Raw genomic sequence first — 26,739 nt, forward strand, 5'->3', positions numbered from 1 at the left:
GCTGAGTCCTTTTACTGTTGCTCATGTGTATGTTTTTGGGGCTAGACACTTGGTATTGGGTAGCCAATCAGAGGACTCATCTCTGGGAAAGGCTAGTTCCCTCCCAGTTTTCAATTGCCTATAGCTCTTCATCTAGGGGGCAGAGCCCTGGGAGAGATTCCCCCATCCTCAACTGATATGGTCTTTGTTTTGGCTTTGGCTAGGTAGCCATGCTTTTGAGATTTCATGGGCACAGACTCCCTGTCGTATACAGAAGACAGAATCTCTAGCAAACTTCAGTCCTCTGGCTCTTAACATCCCTCTTTTCCCTTCTGATACTCCAAGTCTTAGGTCCAGGGGACTGTGCTGACATTGTATCATTTGGTGCTGGTACTTCACAAGCGGTTGCTGTCTTCATTCTGACCAGTACAGTATAGCGCTTTCACTAGCTAGATCAGGATTAAGATGTCACTTTCAACAGAACAAACTAATGGTTTTACATTTTTATGTCTGTAACCAAGCAGGATTTGAGTGAATCAGGAAGAATGCTGTGGTTCTTATACAATTTTTTTCTTTGTCCTCTCCTCCCCATGCCCCTCCTTCTGTCCTTGTATATCCCTGTCTGACCTATTAACTCAGAGATCTACCTGCCTCTGCTTCTGGAGGACTGGGATTAATCAGGCGTGCACCACCACTCCTGGTGATAAAGTGAACAACTGCTTAATTGTGGTCAGTTGCTGCTGCCTGTGATGTTAGAAAAATTCTCCTATAGAAGAAGAAGAAATAGAATTAAGTAGAATAAATAAAAGTAACTACCAGACATATTGGGTTATTAAGTGGAAAAGAGTACAATAATAATCTTTCTTTGCCAGGAATGGTAGTGCATGCCTTTAATCCCAGCACTTGGGCAGCAGAGGCAGGTGGATCTCTGAGTTCAAGGGCAGCCTGGTCTACATAGTTCCAGGACAGCCAGGGCTATACAGAGAAACCCTGTCTTGAAAGACCAATTTAAAAAATAAATAAGGAGAATCTCTTTTTTAATATATTTTTTAAAGATTTATTTATTATATGTGAATATACTGTCACTATCTTCAAACACACCAGAAGAAGGCATCAGATCCCATTACAGATGGTTGTGAGCCACCATGTGGTTGCTGGGAATTAAACTCCAGACTTCTGGAAGAGCAGTCAGTGCTCTTAGCCACTGAGCCATCTCTCCAGCCCAGAGGAATTTTTTTTTAGAGATGATGTATTTAAAAGTTTCACACATGTAAAATACAATGTATAGTCAGGTGCTCAGGTCCACATTGCCCCTGTTTTTGATTTTGAACCATTTTTCATTCAGTTCTTAACCTTGACTTTGAACGTCTTGAGGTGCATGCTCGTGTGTGTGTGTGTGTGTGTGTGTGTGTGTGTGTGTGTACCTGTACCTGTCTGTCTCTCTGTGTGTTTATGTGTATGTGTCTGTCTGTCTCTCTGCATGTTTATGTGTGTCTGTCTCTGGGTGTTGTGTATGTGTGTGCGTGTCTGTCTGTCTGTCTGTCTGCCTGCCTGCCTGTCTCTCTGAGTGTTTATGTGCCTATCTGTCTGTCTGCATGATGTGTGTGTGTGCGCACACACGTCTATCTGTCTGTCTGTCTCTTTGCATCCCCATTTACACACTCTCATGTTCCCCCACTCTACCCTTTCTATCAGCAATGAACTCATTATTCATTTTTTAAAATAAATTAGTTTTATCCGATCTTGATTCAACTATTGTGGCTATTTTTAAAGATAGTATATTCCAAAGTGAAAGATTTGCCAACATTGAAGCTATCCCAAAGAATTCACTAGGGTGAAGCTCCCTGACAGTAAGTCTGAGAAACGAGGGGCAAAGCCTGGCCTTTGGGTGACAACTGCAGAGGCCGCAGGGAAAGCAGTCCTCACTCTGGAGCGGGAGGACGTGGGTTCAGGTCCACTCTTCCTCACTAGCTATGGTATGAAGGACATACCTCCTTTTTTCAACTTTGGAGTCCTCTTCTGCAGGGAGAGCCCATGAAGACAGCAAGTTGGCCTGTGGTGGTTATTAGCAGAGGCATATTCACACTGGAGGAGTGTTCGGTTGTGTGTAATGACATGAACGTTTTTCATATGGCTGGTTGTGGTATTCCTGCGCACCGTTTCTGCTGTTGACAGAACTCTGTGTTTCCTGCAGGAACGATTCCAGGTGAAGAACCCTCCCCATACCTACATACAGAAGCTCAAAGGCTACCTGGACCCAGCTGTAACCAGGAAGGTAAGGCGGATATATTTACACACCCCGGTTGTCCTTCCTCTTCGTGCTTAGAGTTCTGCATCACATTGGAAGACTCTTTCCTTTGTCTTAGTTTTGGCCAGATCTCCTAGCAAACATGCTTTGGAGGCCATCATCATGAGAAGACAAAGGGGCAAAAAAAAAAAAAATCTATAGCATTAATAAAACTCGCCTACACAAAAGAGATATTCCTTTGACGGCTACTGATATTGACGGTTCCCACTACACAGAGTAGTGAGCCCTGTCCTTACTGCTTAGGCCCCTAACAAAGCAAGCCTTGCAAATGCAATGCTTGTCTTTTTGTGACTCGGGGCGCTTCTAGAAGCCCCCAAATCACTGGGTCTCTCCTCCTAGCTGCATGCAGACATAGGCTGTTGATATTTCTCAGGTTCCCCAGCCCCAGCCCCAGCCCAGCCCCAGCCCCTGACCCCAAGTAGGTAAGGAGGGAATAGCTGATTTGATTTTTAATCATCTCTCCTTTTACAAACAAGCCCTGCTTTGTGCAGCCGCACAATTGGCTTAAGCGGATGCCTTGCAGCTAAGCATGTGGCCTGGCACAGCCCTGCAGGCTAGGTCAGCCCTGGGATGGCTCAGGGAAGAACTGTCCCTGAGGATTATGGGTAAGGATACTTCGTACCAGATAGCGCTTGTCTTTGCCTGGTCTTCTACATCCCCACTTTCAAGGCCCCTTGAGCTGAATACCCTGTGTGTCAGCGGAGATTCCTGGGAGAAGAAAAGCACACTTCTCTTGCTGAGCTGTTTCCAGGGATCCTGGCTCACCCCTCACTTTCCTTTGTGTGCATGCGTGTGTCTCTCTCCCTCTCCACTCTGCCCTCCTAACTTTTCTCTCTTCATTTTTCCACTCTAACTCTTCACTAGCTATGTATACACCCTCATCCCCAGAAATGTCATGCAAAAAGCAGTTCCTATTTCTTCCGGAAGTTTCATGAGCCTTCGTTTTATGTTTTACTTGCAGACGAGGAGGAATTAAACAATAGAAATGATGGCTGAACTTCGCGATTCTGGGGCCAGAGAGATGGCTCAGTGCTCGCTGAGTGGTTAGAGTACTCGTTGCTCTTTAGAGGACCTGGGGTCAGTTCCCAGCACAAACTCAGTGACTTATATTCATCGATCACTCCACATCTAGGACATTCAACACCCTCTTCTTACCTCACAGGACACCAGGCCTGCAGGGGTGTACCTACCTTCAAGCAGGCAAAACATGCACATTAAAAAGGAAAAGAAAAGAACAGAAAAGGAAAGGAAAGGAAAGGAAATTGAGATTCTCCACTTTGGCTCTATGCCATGCAATTTTTATATGTCCCAAGGTCTTCTTTGAACACCCTTGGTAATATTTCTCCCCCTCAGAAATCTGATGATCATTTTAAAAAAGGTCTGCATTCAGCAATCACTCAGCCCCCAGGTAAAAAAGCAATAGCTGCCTAATTCTTGTGAGTATCCCTGATTTGTTTCTGCCTGGGCAGAGAGCAGTCTTAATTTTACAGGCTAAGGAATACTGTGACAGGAAACACCTGTGTAAGATACAACGTATAAATCCCACATTTTTAGGAATAGAAAAAACCCCGGCAGTTTTGTCTATACTATTCATTTCGGTGAGGGTACTCAGCCCAGCCAGAATAACTCTACTGGTCCTTTAGAAATCCGCAGACCTGCGGTGACGGCTGAGGGCTCCTCTGGCCATACGTGCACTTGATGTCACCTGAGCGTGTGGCTATGTATGTAATGGCAGCACTTAGACACAGATGGAGTGAGATCTCCACTCCTGCAGTATGCAGTTCATTCTAGAAACAATCCCACATTCCAGAAAGAAGGCCTGCCTGAGATACCCACACTTCCAGAAATGACAGCCTGGGCTATCAGCCCCACACCCTCAGGAGACAAAATCAAGCAGAAGAAACCAGCTCGCCTCTTGTTAAATATCTCACTCCTTCCTGGATCACTTAATAAAGAGAGATGGGCCCGATGGTGGCCGTCTGGACCACCAATTTCTCCGTCCTGACCCATGTGTCCACCTGAATGGCCTTGTTTGGTTTGTGCCTTGTCTTTCTATGTCTGTCATTCAGCTCCAGAGAAAAGGACTGGAGGTGGGATTAACACAAACACACACACACACACACACACACACACACACACACACACACCCGACCCCGTGCTGTAATAAGATTCTGTCAGGATCAGGCAGTGGGAAAGGATCTGTTCCATACATAATTGTAATGCTTAAGCCCCGGAAAAAAAGGAGATTTGTTTGGAATAAGGCATGGCTTTCAGTTAAAAATGAGCTTAAAATTCTCAGCTGTGGTATAGTGTTGGGGAGTGTTCAAACCAGGCCTCTAAATTTCAGCCAGACTGTCTAGGCTGAGCAGGCTTCCTTCAGTGCTCTTCAGGGTCCTCAAATAGTTCATTCATTAATTTAATAGAAGATACTGAATTTGTACTTAAAAAAATATGCCCAAGCACATTCTGTTTAGAAAAGAAAAGCTTTAAATGAAATGCCCTAGGGTAAGGAAGGAAGCACCTAGATTAGATATCTCTGAGCCCTGGCTTTCACAAACTTGCCTCTTCATTTTAGGCCAAGGGTTATTAGCCTGAGCCTCAGGGAAGTCTGTGCTCATGTCTGCTGTGGTAAGAGGTTACAGACCATGAAGAAAAGGGTCTGCTTCTGTGCTGACTCTTCTTTTGTGAGGAGAAACCTATTGTGTGGTTCACCCTGTCTCTGCTGCCTCCCAGGGCGGTGCCTGACTGTCCTCTATCTGGGAGGAAAGAGAGGAGATGGGGACTGCTTGGTAGTGCCTCCTTCTTCACGCTTGCTTTCTGCTTGGACCTACAGGCTCAAGGTTACTCACTGGAGAGCTTTAAAGTCTGTGGCTGCATGTTAGAAGTGCAGAGCGCTAGCACCCACTGCTTATGTCTTAGCGAAGTGGATGCCAAGGCATTCCAAAATCCAACCGAAAACTGAGCTGCTCCCTGGAGAACGCAGCACAGCAGTGAAGTCAGCTTACTCTGTCTCAGGGTCAGACAGTTGCAGGGTTACAGTGCACAGCATAGCCAATGTCTGATGAACGCTAGCTGCTGAGGCTAGCTCAGGGCTTTGAGTTGTGTTGTTGGAGTCTCTCCATATCCATATCCATATCCATATCCATATCTGTGTGTGTACATATACACACACATACATATGTATATGTGCGTATGTGTGTCTACATGTACACACATACATACATATGTATATGTGTGGGTACATATACACACATACACATACATACATATGTATATGTGTATGTGTGTCTGTACATATACACGCATATGCACATACATACATATGTACATGTGTGTGTCTGTACATATACACACATACACACACATACATACATATGTATGTATGTATGCATGTGTGTGTGCGCGTGCGTGCAGAATCTGTATACCATCCACATCAGTCTGCTTGTATTTTTTCTCCTTTCTCCTCTCCCTCCCTCTTTCCTCACACCCTTTGGTCAGGCCTCTGTACAACTGTATTATGTTTTAAGTACTATGCTTGTGTTCTTTGTGGAAGATCATTTGGGGATGATTTCTTTGAAGCCTGGGAAGAGGCCGTGAGGATCAATAGAGAGTATCTGAAATGTCTTAACGAGCAGTGGCATGGAACTTTGGCCCCTATCCTGCTTCCTCTACCTGACAAATTCATGCTTAGTATACTTATTGCAAGGAGCCAGTCTAGCATTTTCTCCAAACCATCATGGCTTTTCCATTTTTTAGGTCTTTCTTGGCAGTGTGGACTTTTTTTTTCTTTATGTTTGGGATTTTTTTTATTTCGTATATACTACCATATATTGAGTACAAAAATCCAAGAATTTTTATTTTTTAAGGTTTTTGAGAATAGCAGTTCCAGCAACTTCAAGAAAGCAAGGGACTTTGAAAAGACAAGGGGCAGCAGGAGCTGCCTGTGCCAGGCAGGGCTGCTGCTCTCCTTGGCTAATGGTCCGCATGCATGGGGGCGGCATAGTTCTTGCAACCCCGCCATCTGGAACTGTGCTACCAGCCTTTTCCTTCTTCCCTTTTTAATGTGATTCCTCTCAAGTGTGGGAGCCATGATTAGTGGCCTGGGAACGGAGGCCTCTATTCTTGTGGTAGCATCTACTTGGTGGCAGAAGAGGACAAGAGGTGGCAGAAGAGTCTCTCTTATATCCTGAGCTGGAATTCAGAAAACTTTTTCCAGTGAGCAGAGAAGTTGGAGGCTGCCGCACAGATAGCCTGCATCTCTTAAAGGAAGGTATCACACATCAGATTTCCGTCTCGCAGAGTGGCCTGAGACTATAGGCACTGTTAAGGTTTTGTAGGGAAATAATCCTCCAGAGAACTGATGGGTATATCAACCCATTGTATCTTGGAGACTTCTTAGATTTCAAAGCATATATACATATATATGCATATATATTCATTGTCATAGCAGAGCCCATTAAAGAAAGGATAGTGTAGACCTAGAAAGAGATAAGATCTTGATAGGCAAGAGTATGGTGGAGCATTCTTCGTATATGCATGTGCACATGAACTTTCATGACTGACCTTGCAAGGGAGGACTAGTTGGAAGAGCTAACTTCTGAATGTTTGTTTTTGGAACACATTAGGTCAAGTAGAGACTGTTAGGCTCAAGACTGCTGTCTTTAGAGGGCATGCTTGCAAAGTTGGCATTCAGAGTTCATTTGTGTTCTCCATAAAAGCTCTCTGTGCCTAAATAATTTATGAAAACAGCAGTTTATGCTGAAGACCTGATTTATTGCTGGAATTGTTGGCTGAGTGAGGCAGTGTGCCAATGAGATCGGCCTCTAATGAGAACCCTGGCCAGCGGATCTCTATTGAGCTTCATGGCTGAGTTCGTAAGGGGCTCCCTGGGCTAGAACACTCTTAAAATCAGGTTTGGTTTCCTATGCACTCACATTCTCCCAGGCACATCTTTTCATTGTTTTTACCAGTTACTCTTTCATTACAATACATTGCCATAGATAAGCGCGTGTCTTATGTCTGTAGTCATGCTGATGAATTGTTGAAACTGGCGGTGGTTTTCCTGAACAAAGGCATAATGATAATTATTATAGTATATGTGAGGTAGGGAGAACAATCTATGTTAGGATATTACGTGAAGTAAGTCATTATCCTTTCTTCTAAGTTACTTTTTATGACCTACATTGTGTGCTTTTCAATCAAAAGAAGGAAATACGATAAATATACATTAGGATAAACTATATTTTCATATTGCATTAAATTTATTATAAGTTGCAGTAGCACCAGGTACTAAGGTTATATTTTGTTGAATTATAGAAATTCAGAAGGCGTGTTCAAGAGTCGACACAAGTGCTAAGAGAACTGGAAATTTCATTACGAACCAACCACATTGGGTGAGTATGCTCCCGTAACATGTTAGCTCTAACTTTCTATCTTAGAACGTGACTGAATCGTACCTAAGAACTGAGCTTCTATATTTACTGAAGGACCAAGGATTATCAGAGGGGAGTTTTCCTTAGTCCCCTTATCACCAACTGTGAGAGTCAGTTGAGGCAGAATGGGGAGCCCTTGACATGGGTATTTATAGCAATTCTGTATTTACTTGTTTGGATGAAGTAAATGCAGACACTTCATGACAAGTGCTTCGTGTGTATGTGACCGTGCTCTGGCTGCTGAGGAACACTCAAGAATGGGTGTAAACTGAGACCCTTGAACTGTCCTAGTCTTCAGATGCTTTTCTTTAATTTCTTTCCATTCACAAAAGAATAGGAACCCGAGTACTGTTGTAGACAACAGTACTAACCCCACTTCTTTGCATCTGAGACAGTTCTTGTGTCTCTTTCATGATAACACTTGAGACTGTGAAGTATTCTATACAGGAAAAATAGAGTTCATGGAATTATTTCACTAAATATTTGTGAGTTCCTTTTATGCAACTTCATGGTTGCTTTGCCTCAGGCAAGAGCTGTTACATTTCCCCTTATTCCTGGGATAGTATAATACATAGATAGTACTTTATTGTTAGGTGGTTTAATTCCACGCTGTATGACACCAGATAACTTGTTTTATAGTAATTCACTTCTACTTTAGATCAATTGATAAAATCCGTTTAGATGTTTTAGTAGCACAGTTATTTCAGATTTGTATTTAAGTGTGGAAATGATCATGCAGGGTCACGTGGGGAGACTTTGAGGTAGAATGCCCATTGAGAACCAACTCTCCATAAAATTAACTGATTCTTGCTTGTCTCCAAAAGCAGACTGTAGAAAAAAAAAAAAAAACCAAATAATGGAATCATGATTTTCAGGCTGGGAAAATTGTCTAATCTCTTGTTTTCAAGACTAAAAGAATGGAGGATCAAAGATGGTTGAGTGAACTGTAGGAAGTCCACAGCTGTAAGGCCAGTGCTTTGCCTGAAAACCACTCTGGTCTTTTCCAAAATTGTTTTTCCTAGCAGACCTTTCTGAAAGAGTTAAGGCATTTGAGGCTTTGGGCTCAAAGTGGTGAAACTTGTCTGTCTCAAGATGGAGGTGGTGGTTTTTTGATTCAATTGGATACCTGAACTTAGGAAATTAAATAGCTTCTGGTAGTTATGAATGAGGAACTAGATTCCATTTGATAATGGCCCAAGTTAATGCCCGGGCAGTTCTCAACTGAAAATGGTGGAATGGTTTACAGCAGATCTCCAAGCATTGCCGAGATAATATGAAATTGACTGTCAAATTCTAAAGCATGATGATCATGTCTACTACAAAGTTGGAGGGCTGGAAGAGTTGTAGTCTGTGAGCAGGTGGGTGACTGGTTAGGTTCCAGTAGGCATGTGCAAAGATGGCCTCCTCCTTCCATCGTCACCAGCTGAGATTCTCCCTTGTCTGCTATTTATGTGAAACCTCTGGGAAAATGCCTATAGATGTGGAGAAATTCATGGGATGCATTGTCTCCATGAAACAATTCCTGCACATGCTCACACTGAAGGAAATTTTGATTTCTCTTGTCTATGGTGAAGATTCGAACCTGAACACATCTCTTCATTCTCCAAGCTTAGTGTCTTGACCTCATTTGATAGGAACAAATTCTGGAGAATTACTGATTATTGAAAATCATCAATGGCTACCATGAGGAGTCTTTTTTTGCTATGATCCATGGATCTGGTTTTATGTGTATGTGTGCACAAGTGCTCTGGATAAGATAGTTGAAAGATAACTGGGCATTTATTTGATGAAGAGGTCTAGGTGCAGGTCTTTGCCATGACCCCTTCTGTTAATTTGACCTTTGATAAATTTAAATTGCGTAAGTTCTCTGCTCTTACTGTGTGAGCTGAAGTAGCAACTTATAATATTGTCCTAAGGAAGTCCATGTGTAGAATATGGTTTACCCAAAGTGACCTGAATGCTCAGGAGATTGTGATTTCCATATATTTTCTTTTTTTTTAAATTTCCAGTTATTAAAAGCCAAAATTGCACTTACAGTCCATTTGTCTTGAAAAAAAAAATAGATTCTTGGCACAGCTTAGGTCCCAAGGTTAAAGCAGAGAGTGGGCTTTGCTGGGGAAAGTCTCAGCTGCAGCTTCATCAAGTGACGGTTTTGTTCTGGGTTTCACATAAGCCTAAAACTCTATAAATGGAACAAACTTTTGAGAAAGAAAATTAGTTTTTTGAGGGATGTTGAACTAAGATATTGGCTAGGAATAATTCCATTCCCTACTGTAAAGAGCTATAGCATTGGAGAAGTATTGGATTGTGACTTGTCCAAACCCCTGAAATTACTTGAAATATTCTTGAAGAGAACTAAGTACCATTATATCGCACTGGCAAGCAATACGAGTGTGCAGAAGCCAAGGTGCACCAGATGTCCAGGTGATTACTGTGGTGGTGAGGACGAGGTGGGGAGGTTTGCTAGCTTCAGTTCGTGGAACTGCCTGGGGGTGATTTCTTTTAATAGCACTGCCTATAAAGATACAAAGTTACTATTTAGTCTGAATGCAAGGTTGCAGACATTCTAAAAGATGTACACTTTTCTTGTAGGTGTTTGAGACAACAGGTATGAAGAATGTAGCAAATTTCCCAGGGCTTGTGGGAAGTATGTAGAAAAGAGAAGGCAGTCAGGAAGTGCTTAGTGAAAACTTCTTCTCCTAGACTGTCAGGCGTTCTGTGGGTCAGTGCTGGCTGGGGCAGACCTAGTCAAAGAGGAAAGAGACTGGCCAATGCTCTAAGATGTACACAAATGTGTGTGTGTGTGTGTGTGTGTGTGTGTGTGTGTGTGTGTGTGAGAGAGAGAGAGAGAGAGAGAGAGAGAGAGAGAGAGAGAGAGAGAGAGAGAGATCAGTTCATTTTTCCACGCTTTGGAAACCTCCCAAGTCATAGTCGTTTGTCATGTGTTAGGCATGTTGGTTGCATTATTGCACATAAAAATGTTTGTGGTGTTGCTCTGTACCCGAAGCCATTGTTGCGTATATGGCAAAACTGAAGGTCAGGTGCTCATTTTATTCTACTCCTTACTAGTAAGAAGCACTGAGACTTGTGTGCATCTAAAGCCTATTTTCCATAGCAACAGTTCCCAAACATTTTGATATTCTGGATTCCTTTATTCTAGCTAATTGTTTTGAACTTCAGTGAACTATTGTTGCTTATATGAATAGAGTCTAGTGACATCTACCATGCTAGAAACTAAAATGGACAGCTTTAAGTTCATTTAATATGTAATATTTAGAGGCAGACTTTTCATATATAAATATATATACTCATGAATATTAGCACATGTAACATTTTGTGAAATGTAACTATTTAACAAAGTAACAAAAATTCTCTGTAAAGAATAGCTTTATTTATTTCCTCATAAAAATTCTTGAGAATCTTCTTTCATATCTTTGCAATAGAAGGCAGCTGGGTGTTCCTGACACCACATTCAGCCTGTTTTGATATTTATTTTTGTTTGGTGCAGATGAAGAACATTTGGAACATTTGGGTTCTTAAGTGGCCTTTCAGATCGTTGTAGAGATCCTTCTGATAGCACTTTAAAATCCCCTGAGTGACAGTGTCTAACGGTGCTGACACTGTATTGTGTTCTGTTAAAGTCCATCTCGTTGTCTCATGCCCGGGCTGGCTGTGTTTACCCATGGCTCCTGTAATATGGTTTTTCAAATGATCATTCGGAAAGCAGGTTCCCTGAGGTACTCTGCTCTTTCCAATGCTGGGACATGTCATTCTGTAATATTTTGCTGCTGTTGTTTTAGACAGGGTTTCTCTATATAGCTTTGGAACGTGCTCTGTAAGCCAGGCTGGCTTTGAAATCACAGAGATTCACCTGCTTCTGTCTCCTGAGTGCTGGAATTAAAGGCATAGGCCACCACTTCCCATCTATAATGGTTGTTTGTTTTTTGTTTGTTTGTTTGTTTGTTTTTAAATCAATTTGGTTAATATTCACCACTGCCATCAGGATACAATTTTATTTATCATAAAGCTATCAAATAGGTTTCCTAAATTCTTAATTGTATTTAAGCTGAACATGTATTGTTAGTGAGCAGTCCTGTTCTCCCCAAGGCAGCAGGCTGACCTCATTCATTTTTGAGGAGCTGTCTCTCAATGCCCCAAATGTTATCATCACAGTTTGTAAGTCACCAATCTGCCCGGGTGCACGCATGGGCACACGGGTAATACACGCTGCTGTGGGCTGCACATGGGTCTCATGTGACTTCTGATTCTGTCATAAACAAACAGAAAGATGCATATTCACCATCCGGCTTTAATAAATCGCTTCATCAAGGTTGTTCTTTGGCAGGAATGTTTTGCCCCAGCACTGCATAGAGTGTAGGATGTGATAAACAACCGATGTGGTCTCAGCTGTGTTACCCGGCCTTTTTCACCGTAAAGGAGCCACCGTGTGTCAGGGTCACTGCGTTGGTTGGTTATTTATTATTATTTTTACTTAAATTTTTTTTGTTTGTTTTGAAACTACTGGTAGTTTCAATCCAAGGCTTTTTGTATGTATCAAGTCTTAATTCTTCTCAGCAAACAGATTAACCCTGAGAGAGGTACGCTGAGAGATCTTCAGGATTCTTAGTGGCGATGGGCCCACATGGAGAACGGGGCTGCTACACGGTGGGTCTGGGGCAGTAGTGGGTGGGTGATGGAGGTGGGCTCTGGGTGATGCTGACCTTTCTCTTTCTCCCCCTAGTTTCTCAGAACTTTCATTCCAGCTGTCCAGCCATGGATTAGAGTTTCCTCTCAGGAGCCTGGCAAAGGGAGTAACACTTGTCTCTCTCTTTTGTGCATCTTGCCTTTTGGGTGACCTTGGAAGTTGTACACCAGTAGGGGCTTTTAAGACAATTTTCTATGTGAAGAAATTAGGCTCTAAGATTCTGGGAGGCAGGAAGAACAAAACTTTGAAATCAGGTTGTGAGCAGCCTATTCCTCTCAATACTGACTTGTTTGTGTTTGTACGGAAAGCCCTTCCTTGGCTACAGTTATTTTCCCCCCAGAACCTTTTCTCATTATCCCCGTCTCTCTAAGCTTCCAAGTGTCTGATTTGGAATTTGCCTAAATTCAAATTTACAACATATGGTAATCACATTTGAATTTGCAAGGCACTCAGGAAGTAATACATGCTGTCAGAGTCAGAAATAATTCTGTTTTCCAAAACCTATAATCACTCAATTTGAAACTGTTTGCCTATTGGCAACATATAAAACAGCGTAGAACATGCTCAGAGAGGAGCTGGAGCTCTACAGATGTGCCAGACTCAGTGTCTGATCAGATACATAAATTACAGCATAAAGTCTGTACCCTCTCCCCCGCATTCCTGTTTACTTGTGTTGTGGGAGCAGGGCATATTTGGAAATCAGAAGACAGCTTGTGGAAAGCAGTCGGTTCTTTGTTTTATTGTGTGGGTCCCAGGGATTAAACTCAGGTTGTTAGACTTGGAGGCAGAGTCCTCACCTGTTGAGTCAAGTCTCTGGCCCCCATATTTCTTCCAATCCCTGAGATTTAAGTCATTGCATTAACATCTGCCCTTTTACTCTCTACCTCTTTTCTTTGCTTCCTCTTCTAGTTTTTTGATGATCACTCTGGCCTGATCTCCCCCATGGAGGATTTCCCAGTCAGAAGGGGTAGCAACCGAGAGAACAAGAAAGAGAGAGGGCCTTTTTTGTTGTTGTTGTTGTTGTTAGATATTTGTATTATTTACATTTCAAATGTTAACCCCTTTCCATGTTACCCCACCGAAAACCCCTGATCCCATCTTCCCTCTCCCTGCTTAACCCCCACCCACAATTTCCTGACTTGCACTCCCCTATTCTGAGGAATCGAGCCTTCATAGAACGAATGCCCTTTCCTTTTATTGATGTCTGACAAGGCCATCCTCTGCTACATATGCACCTGGAGCCATGTGTCTCTCCATGTGCACTCTTTGGTTGGTGGTTTAGTCCCTGGGAGCTCTGGGGTTACGGGTTGGTACATATTATTGTTCCTCCTGTGGAGCTGCAAACCCCTTCAGAGGACCCTCTTCCTTGGGTCCTCTCTCTAGCTGCTCCATTGGGGACCCTGTTCTCATTCTATTGGTTGGCTATGAGCCATGGGTGTTTTGATCCACTTTCCAATAAGGATCAAAGTATCACACTTTGGTCTTCCTTCTTCTTGAGCTTCACGGGGTCTGTGAGTTGTATCTTGGGTGTTCCGAGCTTTTGGACCTATATCCACTTATCAGTGACTGCACACCGTGTGTGTGTGTTCTTTTGTAATTGGTTACCTCACTCAGGATGATAGTTTCTAGCTCTATCCATTTGCCTAAGAATTTCATGAATTCATTGTTTTTACTAGCTGAGTAGTACTCCATTGTGTAAATGTACCACATTTTCTATATCCATTCCTCTGTTGAGGGAGGGCTGACTTTTCTTATAATCCCTTACTCTGAGTGACTTAGCTAAGTGAGCATCATCAGGAGGCAAGCTGGTCAGTGGTGAATGTCTCAGTCCTTCCTAAATCACTTAGGCTTATTGGAGTGATTTAAATACCCAAGGAGGATCCTATAACATTAGGACCAGAATCCATTGTGTGACGTTAAACCAGGGCAACTCATGCTACTTTAGGATATATAAAGTACCCGTCTCGCTTTGAAAATGATCTTTCTGGCCCTTCTGCTCAGATATCAATTGGGATGTTGAAGAAGCTAATTAAACTTGTTATTACATCCACCACACACATGAGCACGTTGAATCAAAAGACTTATAGACCTACTGTCCATGGCCATTTCCTGCTTTGTTGAGGTCAAGTTCCTTCTCAGGCAGGTTGTGACCGACCCTCCTATGTAAATGAGGTGGTGGTGTATGGTAGCAGGTACTCATGGCATCCTGGGGCATCTGTGCTGTCTGTGGAGTGTCTGCAGAAGCAACTTCAATGGCTGTTTATCTGGACTCCCATGTTAATGAGCAAGTAAATGAAATATGTGAAACTGAGCCTGTCCTGAAAGATAAAATAGCTGGATTCTGGTGGTCCTTTTTAAAGGACGTTAAAAAGACACCCATCTCCAGAACAGTTTGCTTTGTGCAGTCAGAGCCCTGGGCCAGAGCAATGGAGAGACAAAGAGGAGGGAGTCACGCAGGAGTGCTAGCATTCCCAAGTCCCCTGCCAGTTAGAAGAAATATCTTTTCCAGGCTGTTCCTAAGCTTCTGACTATCATTTTAAAATTTCCAGTGTCCCTGGAGACTTTCCATAGGGGGTAATTAAATAAATTATCTATGAGTGGAGGTAGTGAGATCATGTGTGTGGCTGTTCTAGAAACTTCTCTCTCTACCAGAAGACAGTTCTGTGTGCTGTTTAGGTCTACTGACAAAGCTGCCCTGTGAGACCCAACATGGGGTTTCTCTGCCAATGAGTTGCCACCCCGGGCTCCTCTCACATGTTATTTATACACACATCTTTTATGGTAACTGACTGACGTACTTGGAAGAAAGTAAGTCAGGGTGTCCGGTTTCTTAACCTTCCTGACTTCTGATACTTCCTGTATACTTGAAACTGCATCATCAAGGTAGAAGGGCCAAAGGAGAAGAGAGAGAAGAAAAAGTAAAGACCAGAAAACAAACCAATCAAACATACAAACAAAGAAGGGATCTGGGAGTCTACTAGGTTCTTCTTCTACCACAAACCTCTCAAGGTACTACTGTTCTTCCTTAGATACATGGGGCCATTGTACTGATGCTGTCTTCCTAGCTACGTAAGCATGGCTTCCACAATAGTTCTTGTCATCCATAGCCAGGCAACCTTTTTGGATCACAGTGTGTGCCCATGGCTCGTGGGTTGTTGCAGTGGTAGTAGCCATGCTTTGTACCCATTAGTTATAGGAGTTTCACACTGAGTGATAGCTTCTTTTGTTATCCGCACAGTCCCTGATATCCACACACAGTCCCTGATATCCTCACAGTCCTTAATATCTGCACCGTCTCTGATATTTGCACAGTCTCTGATGAAGAATGGGTGGGAAGAACTGTGTAAAATCAGGTTGACAGAATTTTATCCCCAGGCCTTAAACATGCAGATTCATTTGTCTCTTGGGGTCACTCTGTATAGCCAGTATAGACGTGTTGTCTTCTTGGTGAACTGTTACACAACACTCAAATGCAAGCTATAAAAAGGCTTAAGAATGATCCTTAAAAGTATTTGTCACGTGTTAGTCCCGCTGATGGTCTGCGGTACCTGCAGTATTTTCAAGGTTTTCCTACTCATGGAAAAAATTAAGCAAGTCATTATCCCTATTGAATTTCCAGAAGTCCGTAAGATTGGCCTCTCTCTGGCGGTTTAGCGGTCTCTCCAGCTGGGTATGCCAAGAAGGATTGAGCATGGACTTGGAGTCATGCCTGGATCGCCATGACAGTGGCAGCGTGCTCCAGGCTGCCTCATTCTCGGTCCAGTCTTGGCTCTTTCAACAACAAGGCTAGAGATCATTTATGGTTGAAAAGTACATTTAGACGTATTCCTTTTCTTAGAAATTTCTTTAAAATAGGCTGTCTTAAGTCTTCAGGCAGTCAAATTCAAGGCTGACATGTGAGTGCTTTTTTCCTCTTTATTTCTCATACAGTGAGTGACCTATGGTTTTCTTTCCCTTTTTCTCCCCCCTTCCCTTCCTCCCTCCTTCCTTTCCTCCCTCTCCCCTCCCCTCCCTTCCCTTCCCTCCCCTCCCCTTCTCTTCTCTTCCTCTTCCTCCCCCCCCTCTCTCTCAGAGGTTTCTTTGTGTAGCCTTGGCTATCCTGGGACTCATGTAGACTCAGAGATCCTCCTGCCATTGCTTCCTGAGTGCTGTGACTAAAGGTGGGTGTTACTACCACCTGGCATAATCTATGGTTTTCATATTCTATCCAGAAGTGCTCTCTTCTTGCAAAATAGTCAGTGTCTTCTTCTGTATTGCCTTTCAGACTTTGGATGTTTCGAGAGCAAAAAATGAATACTATCCACTGTAACCTTTCTATAGACCTGTGATCAATGCCACCAATGTTTTTTTTTTCTTTCCCCAGATGGGTCAGAGAGTTTTTGAATGAAGAAAACAAAGGCCTTGATGTTCTTGTGGAATATTTGTCCTTTGCACAGTATGCAGTCACGTAAGTAACCATAACTGGCTTGCATGTCACTTTCACAGAGCAAGGTCTAGCCTTGTGGTAAAATTACATACCTCACTGAAGGCAGAAACCCACAGAGAGGGTGTGTGGAGTTTACAGAGATTTATCTCTTATTTTGTAGCTAAACCAATCACATAATTGGCGTTAGAAATGCCTTCAAGGCAGAAATAAACCAGGCAAGTAAAATTCGCCTTGAAGACCTTCTTCTTATGCTACAGATCAAACCCAGGACTTGGCTTTGCTATTGAGCTACAGCTCTAATGCCAAAGACTTTCCTGAGGGCTTGGATCACATGACTTTGTATGGTAGGGCAGTAGAGTGGTAGGTGATATATTGGCGGAATAAACAAAAGAAATAGCAGAAAAGTCTTTTCACTTTTTTTTAAAGATTTATTTATTTATTATATGTGAGTACACTGTAACTGTCTTCGGACACTCCAGAAGAGGGCGTCAGATCTTGTTACGGATGGTTGTGAGCCACCACGTGGTTGCTGGGATTTGACCTCAGGACCTTCAGAAGAGCAGTTGGTGGTACTCTTAATCTCTGAGCCATCTCTCCAGCCCCACCCTTTCACTTTTTATTAAATTTCAGTGTGCTGTGGATTGAAGCAGGTACTGGTGCATGTTAATCCCATCTGGTAGCACTGGCACATGCCCCAGACCCTGTAATATAGCTGGGGTGTAGGTCAGTAGTAAAGCCTTGGCTTTTCATGTGTTTATGGTTTCCGTCTCAGCAGTGAGAGGGAAATGAGAGAAGTGCACTTGTGTGTGTGCTGGCAAAGGAGCAGGTGAGACGCAGCATTAGACACCAACACAGTGGCCCTCGAGGGTGCAAGCTGGTGTCCCTTTTGACTGTCGATGTGCTTGCAGTCTTCGGTTTCCTGACACATGCAGCAAAAGAACTTGGAGCAGCAAAGGAAAATATTAAGTCACAGAGCCATATCGTTCCACGTCATTCTCCATGTTCATGACTTCTGCGGTGATTTATAACAGGACTGCAAAATGGTCAGTTGACGGAGGCATTCCCTTTTCAACATTTGTCCTTTAATCAGGAAATAGTCCAAAACCTACAGATAGTCTTACACGTGCAGAGTGAGGCAGTACTGATGCTGTGTTTTTAATTAGACAAAGGAGATACTTCAGAGAGATGCCTCAGCCCGGGAGCTTTTTGGTTTTTTTTCTTGCTGTGTTTTTGCTTGTTTTTTGTTTTTGTTTGTTTTTTGTTTTTGTTTGTTTTTTGTTTTTGTTTTGTTTTTTGTTTTCTAGGATTTTGGCTTTTGTTTTCTGGGTTTTTGGTTTGTGTTTTGTTTTAAAGAGAGGCTCTCAGGATGTATACAAGGCTATGCTTGGGGTTCTCTTCTTGCCTCTGCTCTTCCACGTTATGAATACATCCACTCTTTTTTTCAAAGGCAGACTTATTTAGTTTGAGTTTATGTATGTGGATACCTGACTGCATACATGCAAGTGTACTCCCTATACACGACATGCACAGAGGAGGACATTGGGTATTTTGCAACTGGAGTTACAGGCATTTATGACTTGTCATGTGGATGCTAGGAACCACACCCAGGTCCTCTGCAAGAGCATCAGTTGCTTCTTTTTAACCCCAAGTCTTCTCTTCAGCACCTCCATTCTTCTTTTTAATAGCAACAACTTGTTTTCAATATTCACTCTCTCCAACAAGTTCGAATCCCTGGCTGGGCATTTTCTCTGTTTTCTACCCCTTCTCAGTGCTTGTGAAGGGGAAACTGCAATTATTCTTAGTTTCATGGTTATTAACCAAATCTGATATAATGGATTTCTAGTTTGATGCTTCTGATAATGTATAAGAATTTGTTTTCTAAGATGGAATATGCTATCTACACTAGGAATTATATCAAAAGGATATTTCTCATCTATTTCTGTTACTTTGAATCTGATAATCTCCATGACGAATTGTATATTATGACAAAAAATATTTCCTCTTATGAAGTTTAAAATCTAGATAAATATATCATTTAAGGAAGACTAAAATTCCTGTATTTAGTGAATCCTTTACTTACTGGATAAGAGGGCTTGGAAGCCAGATTTCTCAAATATGGCTTCATGTTGGACTAGTGGGAGCAGGTCTCTGATACTGTGTAGGAATTCTTCTGTCAACAGTGTAAGGCAATAACCAAGTAAACACTAGCACTCAGAATTTGTGTTAGGTGCACTTGAACCTTTGGTGTTGTTTGAGGGCATTAGCTTTAAGCACTTTGTACATGGGTTTTACTTTTGTTTTGTTTTATTAGATGATAAGTTAAACAATTTGTGTTTCATTTTGAAAATTTGTACTGTTCCCTGGTATTAGTAATTCCCTAACCCATGGAGTGCGAAACAACTGTTTTGACTCTGTCTGAAATAGAAGCATCCACCAGTTCACTAAAGTGTGTGTTTCTTGCACTTTGGTCCCGGGCATGGAGGGAGGGGTGAGAGGAATGTAGAGTGAACTTTGCTGAGGGACTTGTGATGTGTCCACACCACGAGAGCTCATCATATGCTCCTTGAAGTCCTCTCTAATTCAATGAGAGTCTATTTTACTACCTCAGGTTTTCTTAGACTACCCCACTCTGCCTTTCTCTTTCAACCTTATTCCTGAACCCAAACATACAACAACAAAGTCCGGGATCAGCTCCACACGCCCACATTGTGCGCCTGTCCTTGCTATGTGACCAACCTGAAAAGTTAGAGCATGTCCCCTCGTCTTTAGGTGGCCGTTCTCATCTTGTTTTTCTTCTGGCAGCCTTGCTTTATAAGCAGCTGTAGATGATTTCCAGCACACATTATTTTCTCTTCCAGCTCTTTTATAGTCTTTTAGAGAATATTAACTGTAGCTGCTGACTCTTTGTTCTGCTGTCTGATCGGTCAGAACTGAGGCTAGAAACACTGCAGTGTTCTTAGGAGAAAGCAGAGTAACTAACTGTGTGAGGGAGGAAATGCATGGGATACAAAGGCCTGCTTGTTTAAAGACTTGGTTCCTAAGGCTACACGAGAATGAGCAACTCCACTTGCCGCTTATTCCAACATGGCTAACATGAGTAATAACCTCAAGAAATGTCAGAGGAACAACAGTCTCACTTTAAAGAGCACCACATTGGGAAGAGAGTCCAAAATCAAAGCCACTCCATCGCTGCACTAGTAATGCATCACATATGGTTGGAAAAGGGCTTGCTAACACACTAGGAGAAAACGCTCAGTGAAAAATTGATGGGTAGGAATGAATTAGTATAAGCCTAACATATCTGCTTGTTAAAGCAAAATGAAGACAGCTGTGAGAGCTCTTTCGGTCTTCGAGCAAGGCAGGGCTGATAATTGGTAAGCAAGCAAGTAAGATGCAAACAATATACAGTGACCCAGCATTAGCTGTTCGTTGTTAACGATTCTTTTGCCAGATCCAGTGTTTGTAATCCTCACGTTTTTTTCAAAACTAACACTGAGAGCACAGAAATTCTTACGCATTTCCTTTGGCTGCAAAGACTTCTCATGTTATGGTGAAGGACACGGTCAAGGAATAGCAGGTTGTGTCTGTCCACGTCTGTGTCTGGAAGTTAGTGTCTCGGTTTTGAGTAGCATTCCTTTTTTGTTTTAGTTTTGACTTTGAAAGTGTGGAAAGTACCGTGGAGAGTACGGTGGACAAATCAAAGCCCTGGAGCAGGTCCATCGAGGACCTGCACAGAGGGAACAACCTACCCTCACCTGTGGGCACCAGTGTGTCCCGCTCCGGAAGACATTCTGCACTTCGGTAAGTGCCTTAATCAGATGCTTTGGCATGGCAGGATTGTCTCTCCTCCTCTGAGCCTGCGTGGACATCTGTGTGTCTTTCCAGCATGGCCCTTTCTTCTACAGTGAATCTAACTGACAGTTTCGTAGGTGCTCGTGGTCTGCTCCTTTGGTTGTGTTCTCTCACTTTCCATAACCCTTCTTAGAAATGCCATGTTGTGATTCAGCATAGAAGGTAAGAAGCTCGCGCCAACTAACAGTGAAGTAGTCTCTGGCAGGTAAGTTGCTATGGATGTGGACAGAGAGACCGCAATAGCACTTGCAGGGCCGAGGGTGCATGCTACCATATGAGCTTCTAAGGGGCACCTGCAGCTCCTCATCTGCTTGTGCTGCCCTCTCTTTCCACAGGTAGCTCAGGTGTGTGCTGTGCAGGGTGTGGTTTTGCTCAAAGGTCACAGTGTCAGGAAGACATATTTTTATAATGAAGGCCATGTTCCATTGGTAAGGTGTGCTTCATACTAGCCATGTTCCATTGGTAAGGTGTGCTTCATGTCAACTTGACATCTTCTACTAATGGTTCCATCTTACAGCTCCTGTTGGAATGGTAGGATGCTGCAGGAGGATATGCACTGCCCACCTGTACCACTGCTGTGTGCGGTCTCATGTTGTTCATTCAGACCTGGGATCACTCACTAGGTGGAGAAATAGCTTTTATAACTTCAAAGCACTGTGCTTAGAGGTCATTGGTGAGGAAATTAATGCTCCCGCTAATAAAGATGGAAGCCATACCTAAATCAACTTGTGGAAGGCTTCTGAGACCCATGACCTGAATACAGGCTGGTGTGGTAAAGATCTTCATCCCCATGTGTTCCTTGCTTCCTGTGACTTACTAAAACCTTCTGTATTTCTGACATGACCTGGCAGGGCAGTGTCATATAAGTGTTTCAGATCACTGTGGGTTTGGGTCACAAAGTGCACGTGTCAGGTTGGAGACCTTGAGCCTGTGGCTTCCAAACATTTTACGATTGATTGTATTTTTATGATCTTTTACTTCTTTGCCTTGGGTTTTAGTCATGGGAAATTTAAGAGAATGTCCTCCTCTGTAATGAACATCAGTTCTGCTGATGAATTTGATGCGTGACTATGATGTCTCCAATAAACCATTCAGATTTTCTTGTAAGCAAATGCCAAAACTTTTGATGAATTTAGGAAAAAATGATTCAGAAATAAAAGAACAATGTTCTAACTGACCTCCTGGTGTTTGCAATGGGCCAGTGGCTATGTAACCTAGTAGTATGTGTCAACTTCACACATGGGCGGAGGGATATATGTTCTGATATATCCATAAGAAATTCCATAAGCATCTTGATACGGAAATAAAAATGCTTTCTAATATTTGAGTATAATTACATAAAGAGATTTAATTTATGAAGTACGAATTAGTGTTTCATCTTTGTTTACTAAGAAGGTGTATATTGGTGAGCTGTCTAACGGAATTTCATTTTTCTACATAATTCATGATTTGAACCTTGGAAGGCGGGACTCGGGGACATCAGGACTAACCAGAACTACTTAATAGTTGGCTAGACCTTGCCTAGCTGTGTGTTTAATTAGAAAGCAACACAAAAAATATTGTGGTAGGCACAATGGGAATGTTGTTTGGGGAGACATGAGGGCTAGTTGACCTTCCTGGCAGGCATGTTCATAGATGACGAGGAAGCCACCAACACTTCTTCTGTGTTAGGCTTCGGCAGCTTGAAAGCCCAGAGAAGAGGGGGCACTTGAATTTTATCAGAGAGTCAACATGGTGGCTACTTGAGTGCCATTTATTTATTCATAGATATTGGCTCTAAACAATGAATATCAATAGTAATTTAGCTGCCGTGAGCCAACAGCAGTCGGTGCACAGCTGTGTAGTACTTCATATACCCAAGGATTGTTTACAGTTTTCTCTCTTCCTCTCCCCTTTCTGCCTCTGCTCTCAACACTCCTTAACTTTCTGGTTTTCACTTTATTGCTTTCTCTCTCGTTCTGCCATCTCCTTTCTGATTGTGTCCTCTGCTTTGTCCTTTCTCGTCCCACTGTCTCTCGTTCCGGTTTTGTCCACCTCTCACGTCACCACCAGGCTGGCTTCCCTGCCCGGCTCTCTTCAGCTCCAATGCCACCCGAGCTGCTTGTCCTTCTGCTGCCTCTGGAGCAGCTTCAGGGTACACACTGATGACGAGGCTTCCATCCGGAACATCTCGTAAGTCACTGGAGCAGACACCCGAGGGAGCTGACAGTGCATGGTGGTCTTACGGCCATGCTCCATGTTATAGTATAGTAGCCTTTGCCTCGCCCTGCTGCCTCGTATAAGGATGCATTGTGTTATCATATTATAGCTCCTCATAGTGAGAGTTGGATTCTTTGCAGGAGAGTGCATTTTTATTAATATCAAACTTTTTATGAATGTATTATGGTGTTTTCTAGAGATGTTTTATCCTGGTAGTTTTGCTTAATGAATAATATCTTTATACCAAACACATTTTGATATAAAACAGTTTCCTCTGCCTCATCTCTAGATAATAATATATATCTATACCTCTTACCAAAAGTTATTGGTGAAACATTGGAAAAAATGAGATATCAGCAAATTTTAACACTTCTCATAAATAAAGCTTGTTTAAAGAAACAAAAATATTCCATTATTAAATACAGTGTCTTTGAATAAAATCTTTGATATTTTTAAACTATTTTATATTGATTGTCAAACACCATATCACACAGCACACACCTGAATTGTGCCTCTGGCTGGGTTCTGAGTCATCATATGTCTGAAGCTTGGTCATAGAAGTGTTGGTGTCAATGAAGCAGAAGCCTGGTATGTGCTTTTGCCAGAATCTGGCCTGTCTCCAGTTCCATTTGCAACTGATTCCACCAGTGTGCCTACAAATGCAGCTTCATTAACCAATCATCTCTGCACATCTGTCTACCTCATGTCTTGAGGACCAAGGCTGTGGTATTTGGGATCCAAGAAAAAAATAATTCTAAGACAGTCAAGATTAATGCTGTTAGACTTAAATAAGACATGGCAATGACAGAATAAATATTTTGAGTTTTTAAAGAACTGAGTGGAGAGCTAATGTGGACTTGGAAGAAAGGTCAAGTTTAAACTGGGTTTGTTGATGATAGATGGAGTTGGTTTTCAGGGCAAAGAAAAGGTTACTCTACAGTGAGGCAAGGTGAAAGGGCATGGGTCAAGGGTCAAGGATTAGGCATGTTTGGGAAAGGAGGCGCACTCTATCCTTTCAGGGACAAGCAGTGTGATTTGGCAGAGGTAGTTCTGGTGCAGAGAGAAGTCAGAGCTTTCTGGTGGAAATGTTGTGGAGACCAGCTCCCTGACCTTCTCACTTGGATGAGTGTGATCCACATTGTTTTTCGGATATTAGCCACTAACCAGCAGCTCTTCTGAAATGAATATTCTACCTAAACGAGATGTCACTGTTTCCCCTCTAGCTGCTGTTTCTGTGGAACAGCATTTTTTTTTAAATGTGATCTGACAGATATATACCTGTTCCCATGGGTTCAGTAAAGAGCTTTTACGGTTTACACTTCTGACCTGGGTATCCTATTCCTCATGTTGTTCAAGGAAGGAATGTAAAACGTAGACGTTTGTACCATGACTTTTACTTCGTCAAAAAGCTTTTATTAAATGAACCAGTGTGCTGGGCACTGTGCCGGGAGCTTCCCGTGGTTACCTCTGTACAGGGACTGTTGGCAATGACACCATTCTTAATCTCTAAGGTTAAACCTCTCTGCCTGAGATCAATGGAGGGGAAAGGGTTCCTGCCTCTTCCTTCATATGTTATTTTTTTCCTCCCAGTAAATGTCCCGTACCCTTATCAGTGCCCACAAGGGTTTTGTAATCCTTCTCAGACAGTTCGGCACACTAGGGCTACATGAGCCAGGGGAGACCCTCAGCATACACTCGGGTATTTCGTACTACTTGGAAATAAGTGCATGGTAGCAGCAACTCCCAGCCATTTTGCTCATAAAACAAGAGAATTTGAGAATTACACTCATTAAGGTTCTCTTTCAGGTTTCAACAAGTAACATTTTAATTTCAACTAGAATTTGTTGTGGGGAGCCATGTTTTAGCTTCAATTATAAGTGTCAGTTTCTCTCTGTGTCTCTCTGTCTGTTTCTCTCTCGTGTACACACACACACACACACACACACACACACACACACATGAATAAAACCCCAAAGAGTTTGAACTCAGTTGTTCTGTTTTCCTCTTAGAGAAGAAGAGAATCCCCTCTGAGGTTCTTATCCTATTTCCTGTTTCTCCCCTCTCCCCAACCCAAAGTATGGACCATCATTCTGATTTAATGGTTTTGGATTGTCAACCGAACTTTATTCTGTTCTTTTTTCTTCTCCTTGTTACTATTTGTTTAAAATTGTCCCTCTAACACAACTTGACTTACTGTTGGCCTAGAATACCATTTACCAAGAAAAAAAATACTCTTCTCAAACCATTATCTGTCAGCAAATGAGGTGGCAGAAGGCCACAAATTTTGTCACCTGATTTAGAAAATGATAACACTGTAAATGAATTGAGAAAGTACGCACCCTGTCACTGCAGTGCTGAATGGTCCATTTAGGGAACAGTATGTCGGTCAGTCTGGCAGGAGTATTCTAGGATTCATGTTGTACTTTAAGGCTAGACTGTGCTTGCTATTGGTAATTTATTGAAAGCTTATGAAAATGTTAGGCTAAACGGACACACTTTGACCTCAGTGTCACAGTATGACAGGAGAGAGCTGGTTTTCTTGGACATTCCTCATGGGGCTGTGTGCTGCTTAGCCTGCTGTCCATAGCAAATGCCTTCAGAGGAAACAGGGCAGGAAGTCAGAAATTGCAGGTGATCAGAGACTTGCTCTGCATATCCTGAGCTGACACCTCCCTTTTACTCACACTGGAAAGCAGTTTCGGCTGTTGTTTGGGTCTCCCGGTGGACATATAAAACACACAGATCATTAAAGTCCTTATAAAAAGAATCAGCATTCCATCTCTCCCCCTTTCCTCCCTCACTGACCACGACCGCCACTCTCCTCTGCTACCTCCCTTTCTATACTTTGAACTGTCTTCCTATAACTATCTCAGCTATGTTTCTTTTGGCTATGGGGCCAGTTAGCAAAGTATTTGGCACAGTTTTTAAGCATCATATATTTTATGTTTAATTGGTTCAGGAAAAAAAAATGCCCAAGTGATGTAATGTCTAAAGGGTAAAAGAGGAAACCAAAACTCCCAAATTTTGATTAAAGTGCTGTTAGCACAAACCTGGGAATGTTTGTTAGCCTAGTCCTGCCAAATGATGTGACATCCTGGTGGGGGAGCTGCATTCCTGTGGGGTTGAACCTTCCTTCGGCTTCCATGATGGTTCCAGTTCCTGCATTTAATAGGTACTGGTTTGATATCTAAGTCTGAATGCCCCTTCACAATAGAAAAATTATGTGCCCCCTTCCCTCCCTTTGTCTGATAGGATCTGAATTTACGAATACCAAAATTGTTGGCAATGAAGTGTCATAGAGCACTTTTTAAAGAATTCTTTCTCCAAACATTGGGATAGTGTGGTTCGGGAGTCTTTCAACATTCTTCTGTCTAATGTATTCAGTCATTAGACAATGGAAGCACAGAGTAAAGACAGAATATTTACACAACATAACAATTAATTTTTACACATGTGCACTAGAGACCAAACCCAGAGCCCTGCACCCACTGAGCAACCCTGGAGTAACTTTACATGTACATAAATAAATGTGTGCTGTTGCAGCAATAGATGAGTTAGGACTTAGCTGAAGGGCTAGAGGGATGGCTCTGAGTTAAGAGCACTGGCTGCTCTTCCAGAGATTCTGAATTCAATTCCCAGCACCTACATAGTGGCTCACAACGATCTGCAATGGGATCTGATGCCCTCTTCTGATGTTTCTGAAGACAGTGACAGTGTACTCATAAATATTAAACAAACAAACACAAATAAATATATCTTTAAAACAAACAAACAGGCGTAGCAGTAGACATTACTGGGTGAATAGTGTATAGATTCTCCCTGTTTGCTAAGGGTTTGG

At 42.5% G+C, this 26,739-nt stretch overlaps 1 protein-coding gene across 4 annotated transcripts in view; it reads left to right on the forward strand.

Moving 5' to 3' along the window:
* Fmnl2 (formin like 2) overlaps positions 1–26,739 on the forward strand; it is a 261,419-nt gene that overhangs the window by 163,186 nt on the left and 71,494 nt on the right. For all 4 annotated transcript variants that reach the window (XM_052182485.1, XM_052182484.1, XM_052182482.1 and 1 more), the window contains exons 3-6: positions 2,174–2,254; positions 7,604–7,680; positions 16,788–16,871; positions 20,499–20,651. In XM_052182485.1, coding sequence (XP_052038445.1) covers positions 2,174–2,254; positions 7,604–7,680; positions 16,788–16,871; positions 20,499–20,651 — 395 coding nt within the window. The remainder of the gene's footprint in view (positions 1–2,173; positions 2,255–7,603; positions 7,681–16,787; positions 16,872–20,498; positions 20,652–26,739) is intronic.

Source organism: Apodemus sylvaticus, chromosome 5 (genome assembly GCF_947179515.1).
Source record: "Apodemus sylvaticus chromosome 5, mApoSyl1.1, whole genome shotgun sequence".
Classification (NCBI taxonomy): domain Eukaryota; kingdom Metazoa; phylum Chordata; class Mammalia; order Rodentia; family Muridae; genus Apodemus; species Apodemus sylvaticus.